We start from the raw sequence: 11283 nt of genomic DNA, 5'->3' as shown, positions 1-11283 counted from the left end.
TGCAAAGAATATCTAATCTCACCTTTTTCATTATCACAATAATTATCGGAATATAAAAGTCAATTTTACGAAGAAAATAATGCAAATGCATTCCAACTAATTTTAGACCAGTACCTGTGTATGGAATTGATTCCTAGCAAGCTGCTACCCAGACTGGCGTCCCGATCGTTGTGGTGCATGAACGCAGGCGCCATTTCGCTTGATACTATACATATAGTTCTGTGTTATAGCATTGTCAAATATCAATAATATGTATTGCAGCACTATAATATGAGAATGTTAGCTTTTTTTTTATGTTAATTTTTTACAAAAATTATAAATGCTAGTTATTATTTCGTATAATCTTAAATATAAATTTTGCACTATACTTCAATACTTCGTCTATGAGACAATGTATTAATGTCTGCTTGAGTGCATAAATTTTTAGGTTTTATGATGTATGTCGACATACGACTTACAAAGTGATAAGTAGAAATAAATTTACAAGAAATATTTTGCTGTTCTGGATAAAATGCATCACATATTTGAGAGAGATCGTACAAACGGACTAGTTATTTGTAATTAGTTCAAGCATGCGGTGCAAATTAATAACATTTTTTCTATTCTTCGGTAAGTATATATATAAGGTAAAAAAATATATTATTTAATTCCATATCAATAGTAATTAAATCGGTAATTAATAATTAATATTGTTTTATTTCTATAGAAACTACAGTATTTTATGTGACGGCGAAGCGTATTTATTATGATAATGTTAATGCGTGGACAGGATTTCAAAAAAATCAATCGGATGATACGTCATTCGTTTTAATAAATCCAAAACAGATTCAAGATGCGGAAACAACGATAAAATATTTCTTGACAAGATTGACTGGGCCAATTGATCACCCAATAACGTTAAGAATATCATTTTCTAATGGAGACAATTTGCAAAGTACAATTAATGATATAAGCAAGATTATACGAACAAAAATTATGGGATTTGCCCGAGCTAGTGGATTAACTACATCAGTTCGTCAATTTGAACAAACACCATGGAATTCTACAATCTCTGAAAATTGGTTTACCGAAGGTTTGGTTCAGGGATCACTTTTACTATGTGATCTTGTTAGAATAGGAGAGGAAGTTTGGTTCACGATCGATCGTTATTTCAATAGGTATAATGTGATTTTATACGAGGACAAAGTAAGTTTGTATTTAAATAATAAATTATTTTGTGTGACATATTTTATAAATATGTGTGATGAACTACATTTCTCTTTTAAAATAAAATATTTAATATTATTTTATTCTATACATGTTGTAAGGAAAAAAGTATGTAACATGTAACTTCATGGTAATAATTCATTTTTTTCAAGAAGCATTACATATTTTTTTTCCTTACAACATACATAGAAAAGAATAATATTAGATATTTTATATATGTATACATATATGTATAGTTTTTAAAATTTATTTCATACATATTTATATATTTATTTATTTATTGAAAAATATGTATATATAAATTTTTTGTTAGGAATTATTACCACGCAAAACGATACAAAGCTTCAAGTTTCTAAGCATTATAAACGATGCCGCTACATTTAATGAAAAATTATTCAAATGTTTATTGTCGGTAAAGAAAAGAAGAAATCTTACATTTGTTTATCTTGCTCAAACTCTCGTAAACTTAATAAAAGATTCACCGAGCAGTAATGTAAAAACTTATAAGTTCAGTTTAGAATCAACATTCTCCTATTTTACACTAAATAATGATACAGCCAATGAAAAATTGTATGCTCTGCTTTGTCATTCATTGATTAAAAGAGCCAATCATTATGATAATTGTATCAAAGAGTTGCAACGTCTCATAGCTTGCGCGTCATCATCGATGCAAAACTCGCGCGAAATAATCGCTCATCGTACACTTTTTGCCGAACCATGGTTAACCGCTATTGAAACTTTAAGTGATTGTAAGACTTATATTAATGAAGATGACAGCGCGAGCATTCTCTGCAATTTCGATCGAAAATTACCAAGGACTACGACGCGACGAGTAAATTATATTTACGAAAAGATTCTGGGCCGTCGAATATCTAATTCTCTTCGTCGTGTCGCAAATGAATTCGGAAACGTTCTCTCTCGAAACAGATGGGGAAGACAATTTATATATGACGTGTGTCAGTATTTCATGATTTACAATGAAGGTCGCAGAAAATTGAATACGCTTTCGAAAGATTATATTAAAGATAAGAAAACAACTATAAGGTAAATGATAACTTTTAATAAATCATATAATGGACACAGCAATAATATTCGCTATAAATGTATACTGAACAAATGCAAATCAGAAAAATATATTAAAATAAATTAAGTGGTACTATTCTTTCAATAACTGTATCAATTATTATTGCATCCCATTATTTGTCTGAAAAAATATCAATCAAATAAAAAATATAGTTTTTAAAAGTAATAAGATAAATTAATTATGTTGCTTGTTTTAATATTTTTTAATTAATACTTTCTTATAATCTCATAAATATAATAGTTTAATAATTAATACATTATTAATTCTGCAGTACAGAATGTATTACGTCAGTTTTAATCATATTATTATTTTTCACGATAAAATTTACGATATTTAAAAAAAATTACGATATGTGTAATTTTAAATTTAATAAATTTAGTTATGCACTTATTTATAATTTTCTTTTTAGATACAAAAAAATATCTGTATCATTGGATCTATATAAAAAGGGAGTATTAAAAAAAACGATGTTTGCTATTGGTAACTTTCATCGTTCCATGTTAGCGATGGAAAAATTCCTTGTTCAAGATATTAGAAATTCTTTCAAGGAATCATGGCAGACTCAAATCCTTGTTTGCTTGTCTAAATGGATGACAAAACTTTTAGAATTATTCGGATGCGCAAATTTGGATGACTCAGATATCGACATGTCAATTTCTACTGATGTTCCGTCAATTAATATAACAGATTCAGATGACTCAATGATAGACAACGATACTTATGATAAAAATAATGAAATTAAACATCTTGTATTATATCGCAGAAAAAATCGTTAGTACTTACTTTAATTATTATGTATTTATATTAATTATTATGAGAAGAAAAGATATGTGTTTTATCTTGTAAATAGTAATTCCTTAAATAAGTAAGTTCCTTTGTTCTGTTTTGTTTAAATTTGTAAAAGAATCTAGAAGACTAATAGTTCGTATTGCTATCAAAAGTTTTTATAAATCAATTATATATATTATTACAGAGATAAGAAAAGAGACTAATGAAGCCTTCGATAAATTAATGCGTTTCATGAATCACGTAAATAGAATGCAAAACAGAAATAGTAAAAGCACTTTAGCAAATCTTGCAAATAATTTGTTATTGGTAACTATGTTTATGGAGACTATTAGTTTTATTTCTACATTGTTCTGTTTGGGAGAACATAAAGATGAATCTAATTTTGAAGAATTGGAGGGAGAATGAGTTTTAGCCATCTGAACGTAGATTATTGCCTTTAATTAATTTTACAAAACTTGATGTAATTAAGAATACCTTCTTTGATGATATTTGAAGCTTCCGAGGAAATCATTGATATGTATATGAATTTTACCATAAATATATCTATAGATAAACAAATAAGTTTCTTGATTTAATAAAGTATTTTATTTGTGAAATCAATATTACAGCATTAAAAACATATATATATTTTTTAAAAAAAAAATGTGCATATCTTTTATATGTATATTTTTTTAAATATATATACTTTCAAAACAGGAAAATTAATTATGTATGTACTGAGTTAATTATCAAGATATAAACCAGAATTGAAAGAAATAAAATTTTAAATTTATATTCTTATTAAAAAATCTTTTGTCTTTAATTTTTTTGCATGTCTTATTCTGTAAAAATTATATTATTTTTTGTAATTTGACTTTTTTATATCGGGTAGATAATATAAACCACATAAATTATGGTAATAAAATTTTTTGGACTTCAAGCTTATAAATAATGTAAGTGTAGAAAAAATATTTATAATAAAAAAAGTTTCCAAAAAATAATTTATATAATTTATTATACAATGTCACTTTTTGAAAATGTATTAAATCTAAGTTTAATTTTTATTTAAATTTATATATATGTATAATAGTTACATTTACATTATCTAAAACACAATGACAGCTTTATAATCCTCGAAAATAGAATATTTTTGAATCTTTACAATAAATCTGCTGGCCACTTATAAGTACTGAGCTTCCCATGATAAGAAATGATAAATTTTAAATTATTATTTTACAACACTTACATAAATCATATTAAGCCTTCACATTGTTATGATACTGTAACTGCGATAGTATCAATATCTGTTTCAGTTAAACATTCACGGAATATGTCGTGTTTGAAATTTACAGTCGCGGTAAAATGGATCGTTATATTTTACATATATCCGTTCACATTGTATCATGACACAGTCAGTAAAAATGCGCGGAGCAGTCATTATTCTCTATTTCGCTGGTATGAATAACTATGTACATTCTACAATAGATGAATGTTGATTAATTTCCTTTGTTATCAGTAATTATCAGATATTATTATCGCATAATAGCATTAAAGCAATAATTAAATGACATTTAGTCTCATTATTCTCGATACGAGCCTTAGCCACATGTTATTTATCATTCTCCATGCATATTCTAGGTTTCCTGATTAAAACATCGAGTGAAAATGCAACGCATAAAATGCAACCAAAAATTATCGGAGGACAGCCGATTGATATAAAATATCGACCTTTTATGGTTAATATTATTTTTTACCTATACTTACCAATGTATAGATATAATTTGTTTATTTCAAGAATAAAACGATATTTGCAGCTCTCTTTACATGATTCATATGGATTTCTGTGCAGTGCTAGTATATTATCGAGGACATGGGCTATCACTGCTCTCCATTGTTTGTAATAAGATTTTAACATTATAATATATTATTGATTTTAAAATAATTGTAATTAAATTACACCTTTCTCATTAAAAAATTTATGTTTATTTATTATTTAGTCTTTTCCATTAAAATTTATGAATCGAAAACTGTAAATTAATTTTGTATAATTTCGGTATTTTGTATTGCTTTTTAGAATTCCGGTATCATCGTCACAGTATTATGTACGAGCTGGATCTAATAAAACAGATAAGGGTGGATCTCTGCATAAGGTGACAAACATTCATATATACAACGCTACATATCACAATTGGTTTTCGACATTCCATCACGATATCGCGCTTTTTGAAGTGAAACCATCATTTCGTTTTTCGAGAACTGTCCGACCGATTCGTTTACCGAGATCAACCTCCAGATTACAGCATCAACTCTTAGTTTGTGGTTGGGGAAATACAGAAAAAGTGAGTAAGTTTAATTTATGATATATATATATATATATATATACAGGGTGTATCAGACCACCCGTGCCAGCCAAATATCTCGAAAACCAAGAACGACAGACAAAAATATTTCAGACAAAAGTTGTAGGGTTTCAAGTAACGTATTATATAGTAATATTGGTACGACCTTGAATAGTGTTGTCAAGGTCACGCGAAGGTCATCTTAAATTTCTTAAATGGAACCCCTACTTTTCATTACATATTCTTGTAGCTTATCTCGAGGGCTTTTCAAAACACTATAATAAAGTATTTTTTCATTGAGTACTTTTCGAGTTATGAGGCTTGAAATCATTTCTTAATTTTACATAAACCATAAAATATCTTGTAAAATATTCATTTTTCGATTATCTTACCTTAATACTTTTATGTACAAAATAATGAGAGGAATCAATTGGTGTAAAGAAAACACAAAATTGTTTCGAAAAAAAAAATGTAATTTGCAATTAACAATTACATTTTTTTTCGAAACAATTTTGTGTTTTCTTTACACCAATTGATTCCTCTCATTATTTTGTACATAAAAGTATTAAGGTAAGATAATCGAAAAATGAATATTTTACAAGATATTGTACGGTTTATGTAAAATTAAGAAATGATTTCAAGCCTTATAACTCGAAAAGTACTCAATGAAAAAATACTTTATTATAGTGTTTTGAAAAGCCCTTGAGATAAGCTACAAGAATATTTAATGAAAAATAGGGGGTTCCATTTAAGAAATTTAAGATGACCTTCACGTGACCTTGACAACACTATTCAAGGTCGTACCAATATTACTATATAATACATTACTTGAAACCCTACAACTTTTGTCTGAAATATTTTTGTCTGTCGTTCTTGGTTTTCGAGATATTTGGCTGGCACGGGTGGTCTGATACACCCTGTATATATACATACAGAGTTTTGGGAAATTCAATCGACAAATTTTCAGAGATTGTCGGGGGCACCATAAGAATCATTTTTTGCAAATGAACCTGGGGTCGGAAACGTGTCATTACATCGCTACGACATACGGAGTGTTCGAAAGAGTCGGGACCTCGAAATATCACAAAAAATAGAAGTTTTACAAAAAATTGTTTCAAACAAAAGTTGTAGGATGTAAAAAGGTCTATTTACTGGCGCCATGTGTTTGACCTTGGATGACGTCGCCAAGGTCACGACAAGGCCACCTTGAATTTTTGAAATGGAACCCTCCACTTTTTATTGCATATTCAAGGTGGCCTTGTCGTGACCTTGGCGACGCCATCCAAGGTCAAACACATGGCGCCAGTAAATAGACCTTTTTACACCCTACAACTTTTGTTTGAAACAATTTTTTGTAAAACTTCTATTTTTTGTGATATTTCGAGGTCCCGACTCTTTCGAACACTCCGTATGCCGTAGCGATGTAATGACACGTTTCCGACCCCAGGTTCATTTGCAAAAAATGATTCTTATGGTGCCCCCGACAATCTCTGAAAATTTGTCGATTGAATTTCCCAAAACCCTGTATATAATATAATATATATATATATATATATATATATATATATATATATATATATATAAGGATTTATGTAATCAATGTTCTTAATTTGATTAAATGTTGTTCTAATTAGACATTGTTGTTGTAATTAGACATTTTTAAAATATCTGCAGAACATTTTAAAAAAGATGTTTTTTTTTAATTTTTTAATATTATTGAATTTTTTATTTATTAATTCATGCTATTAGTAATAATAATGTACATAAAGCGATTTAATGCAATTTATAGGAAAAAGTAGCGGTAACTCTTATGGGTGTTTACGTAAATTATGTTCCGTTTGAAACCTGCATTAAGGTTTCTTCTGATTATGCAAAACTCGTAAAAAATGATTATCATCTGTGCTATGGAATTCGAGGAAAAGATGCCTGTTTCGGAGATTCGGGAGGAGCATTGGCTAGTAAAAAAACAATTTATGGTATCGTCTCTTTTGGTCATGGTTGCGGACTTGTTCCTGGAGTTTACGTTAAAATATCGTTTTACTTGGATTGGATTAAAGCTGTTACGAATTTGTGATCGCGCATGTATTATACATATTCAATGGCTTCAATGATTCACCTTATTAGTTTCTGTGTTTTAATTTCTCGCAATTTTAATTGGTTAGCTATTAATAATAATTATTCATAATGAAAAATAAGTTATGCATTTTTTTTTGCATTTGTGTTGCAATTTGTGAATATACAATAAAACCGAAATGATTATTCGACACGTCGCGCTATTGAAAGCCTCATGTTCTTATCCGACAAGTTGAAAGTATTGTTTTCCAGAGAATAGGCACAAAAGGCATATCGAATCACGGAGTCGTGAACCCTACTGTGTTCAGGTTCGATGCCTGCAGGAAATCCACCACATACACGTGCTGCGCAAGATCGTCGCGCACGCCTGCACGCGACGCACGTAGCATTCGCTCGTGCAGGGCTGAATAAAAGATATACGTGACTACGTAATGTACGTAATAAACATCTAGTTTTACGTGAAAAGGATATTTCTTGACGATATTGGTTGTTGTTACACATATATTCTGGTCATGATATAAAAATAGCAATAAATTAAATTTAAAGATACTTGAGGTACTTGAAAAGATTGTTCGTTTGCATAATATTATAGATTTTTAATTATATAATGGAGAAATTATATATAACAAAATGTATACATTTTTTCACAGCAGAACTAAAGAACCTATCCATTAGATATAGAAACGTTTATTACATGCTTGATACTTTATAAGCACGATAATTATTAATCAGAATTTCAATTAAAATTATCTTTTAATTAAATTTAACTATTTAAAATCAATTGTATAATAACAATCGCGACATTAGAATTAAATAAGCACATAGTAAATTTTTTTTTTGTTGCATTTAATACATATCTTATAAAATCACAAATTTTATGATAAATATTATATGATAAAATAATTATATGGTAAGATTATTTTAATTAAAATTTTTATTTGTATCTTTAATATACTATAAAGATTAAAAACGAAATCACGGAACAAATAAAATACACAGCCACACGTATTCTCTTGTTTTTTGCTGTTTACTCGACCATGCACGCGGGCCTTACTTGAAACTACTATTTACTTGGATGACTCATCCACGTGTGTTTCCCTGCGAAGTAAGCCTCTACCAGGTTTACCGTTCGCGCTTTTAAGGGTCTTTAAACTCCTCCACCACGTGCAATCTATCGAATGTCTTCGTAAAAGACCGTGAGAAGTTGCATTATCACAGTGGAACATCCGCCACATTCTAATGTGGGCGGACAGACTATTTTTACATACGGATATTACGCTACCAATTCGCAAGATAAGACTTAACGATAATAAATTTCTGGAAATAATGATGTATCATTAACTATTTGATAGGGAAATTATTAATTTTATAAATAGAATGTCATATGTACGCGATGATTGTACTTTTCCATAATACTATTATGATGCATTTATTATGATTGCATTTAAAAATAAATCTACTTAACATTTATGGCACATACTGTATTATATGTGGAATTATAATAGTATTCTTTAAATAGCGATACGCACCATATATATATGATATATAAACCTTGATAGACGAATATTAATGTTTAATATTAATCTTTAATATGTGTCATATTATTTATATATAATCTTTTATTCGGTTTTTATATAACAATATGTGACTGTTGTTAATATAAAATAATATAATGTAGTTTTTTTAATAAATTGAGAAGATATTAATTATTTATTTATTATACTTTATTAGTATTATGTGTCTTAGTGAAATAGTTCCTATTAACTCAATAATTTTATGTAGAGATCGTGAAGAATTTTATTATTAAAATAAAAAAAGTAGAAGTATTTTTATTTTATTTTACGTAAAAGATTTTTTAATATAAACTTACCCATTTACTACCATAGGATGAATTTTGTTGCGGCAATTCTTCATAATCTCACGACGAATTTTTAGAAACCAAGCGCTACTACATTTTGGGCTACAATACTTTTTCATAGTACTATTATTTTGTACAGTTTCGGTGATATCACAGTACTCCACGTTTTCCCAGTTAACATCTTTTAATATTGCAGGCATTTCTTCAGATGCTATTAAAATATATGAATCAAGCGAATCTTTACTGGAGGATGAATTTGATCTTCTGGCATTTGTGTGCTTCTTTTGTCGCAGACAAACGTTGTCTACGTCATCCGATTCGAGTTGCGTGTCAGTCATAATCGATAGATTTCTATTAGTCAAATATTCTTCTTTACAAACAGCAGATGACGTTTTTATTTGTTCAATGCTCGTCTTGTCTAACAATTTTTTCGAACTTTGCGGAAGACACTTTTTGCGATAAACTTTTAATTTGATAGGATTTCGAGACAAGACTATACCACATGACTAATTCATAGTCTTATGAATTATCTTGCATCGGTATATCTTTTGCAAATCTCCAAGCGTCTTCTAAAACACGAATTTTTATCAGTTCTACACATTTACACGTACATACACTTCGATATGTAAAAATTATGGCTTCTTAACTATTTTAGATATTAATATTATTTTATAAAAACGTTTTAATTATACAGCGCATATTATTACGGCGAATTAATAATGCTATTAATGGTACTAAAAACTGCTGGACTAATGCTAGTTATTTAATATGTGAACCCTATGAAGGAAAAAGTGGCACTGAACGGTTTCCATGCTACCAAGCTCTCACCAGCTGGGGATCTCAACTGATTGTGCACGCGCTAAGAAGAGGGGTGTGTGTATGAGTTTACTAATGTTTTGTTTCTTCATTACTTAAACAGCAGCGGACTATTTAGCAGAAATATTTTTTAGCACTGCATTTTTTGCAATTTTATGCAATTTATTCATCAAGTATCAATTTTAGCCAATTTAAAACTAATAAAAAATGAAATTAATTAAATATAAAATTATAATTATTATATTTAACAATTAATACTGCTATTGTATATTATTCTATTAAAAAATAATAATTTCAATTTTTTTAGAGAAAATGTGTTAATTCTAAAATTGAATATTATGTTTAGAATATTCATAAAAATATATTAAGGCTACATTAAAAATAAATTGTGAAATAAAATATATCCCGGAAAGTATATGCAGAAAAGATAGGGGAATTACCGACAACAAGATCTATATAGTATGCGGTTTCCGATATAGTGTGCTATTAATATCGCTTTATGTGCATTAGTTATACATCACTAAGTATACATATAAACATAAACATTAGAACAAACTTGTCAAAATAGTAATCTTATAATATCTTTATATTTTAAATATTACTTTAATTTTTATTTGATTTTTTTAGATTTATTATGTATATGCATTTTTATTGCAATAAATTGTTATATAAAAAATAAGAAAATGATAGATATTATATGCCGGCAAAATAATATTTTTCGTTATTATATTCATATTCTTGTTATACATCTTAATTATGTAATACATACAGATAAATCTATACAGATTTATATCTGTACTCTCTAAAAGTGAATCAGTGTATTATCAAGTATATATACTACTTTCACTAGCGTGAATCAGTGTATTATCACTGAAAAACAGTAAATACTCACTGATTACAAGCAGTTATAAGTACAGCACTGATTACAGTGATAATACACTGATTTACTTTTAGAGAGTATATTTGATTTTTAATGATCTGTCATTGGCGAAAAATCATTTAATTACAATTAATTGCACGCTATTCAACAGCAAATTGATCGTAATTTATTTTCATATATTAAAAAAATTGTATATCACTCATAATCATTTAAATATCAAATAAGAATTGCATATAATGCTTGATTCAAAACATCTGAT

At 28.2% G+C, this 11283-nt stretch overlaps 3 protein-coding genes across 3 annotated transcripts; 2 read left to right on the top strand and 1 right to left on the bottom strand.

Annotated features, from left to right (window-relative positions):
* Positions 1 to 119: 119 nt before the first annotated feature.
* Positions 120 to 10097, bottom strand: LOC145965390 (uncharacterized). The gene is made up of 2 exons (XM_083088901.1): positions 9341 to 10097; positions 120 to 205 (listed from the first exon to the last, which is right to left on the bottom strand). Exons 1-2 carry the CDS (start codon positions 9664 to 9666, stop codon positions 145 to 147), a joined length of 387 nt encoding a protein of 128 aa, XP_082945027.1. The 5' UTR covers positions 9667 to 10097; the 3' UTR covers positions 120 to 144.
* Positions 573 to 3654, top strand: LOC145973926 (uncharacterized). Its single transcript, XM_083103607.1, is given in 7 exon segments — positions 573 to 609; positions 707 to 1185; positions 1520 to 2250; positions 2700 to 3061; positions 3264 to 3469; positions 3471 to 3551; positions 3553 to 3654. Coding segments are annotated over 7 exon segments (1998 nt in total).
* On the top strand, positions 4462 to 7534 carry LOC145970348 (trypsin 3A1). Its single transcript, XM_083097043.1, has 5 exons — positions 4462 to 4513; positions 4697 to 4794; positions 4873 to 4955; positions 5133 to 5397; positions 7187 to 7534. The coding sequence occupies exons 1-5, from the start codon at positions 4462 to 4464 to the stop codon at positions 7469 to 7471; spliced, it is 783 nt and encodes a 260-aa protein (XP_082953169.1). The 3' UTR covers positions 7472 to 7534.
* Positions 10098 to 11283: the final 1186 nt, after the last annotated feature.

This window comes from Camponotus vicinus, unplaced genomic scaffold (genome assembly GCF_025532165.1).
Source record: "Camponotus vicinus isolate PSW18456_S1 unplaced genomic scaffold, iyCamVici1.0 SCAF_1, whole genome shotgun sequence".
Taxonomy (NCBI): Eukaryota; Metazoa; Arthropoda; class Insecta; order Hymenoptera; family Formicidae; genus Camponotus; species Camponotus vicinus.
Note: the sequence above shows the minus strand (reverse complement) of the source record. Positions and strands in the feature narration are given on the sequence as shown.

Bases quoted from the DNA above. Each gene is read 5' to 3' on its own strand.
- LOC145970348 (XM_083097043.1), top strand. From the start codon at position 4,462: ATGACACAGTCAGTAAAAATGCGCGGAGCAGTCATTATTCTCTATTTC. The intron at 4,514-4,696 runs GTATGAATAACT...TGCATATTCTAG, and splicing joins CATTATTCTCTATTTCGCTG to GTTTCCTGATTAAAACATCG. The intron at 4,795-4,872 runs GTTAATATTATT...CGATATTTGCAG, and splicing joins TAAAATATCGACCTTTTATG to CTCTCTTTACATGATTCATA.
- LOC145965390 (XM_083088901.1), bottom strand. From the start codon at position 9,666: ATGACTGACACGCAACTCGAATCGGATGACGTAGACAACGTTTGTCTG. The intron at 206-9,340 runs GTAAGTTTATAT...CTATATGTATAG, and splicing joins CATCCTATGGTAGTAAATGG to TATCAAGCGAAATGGCGCCT.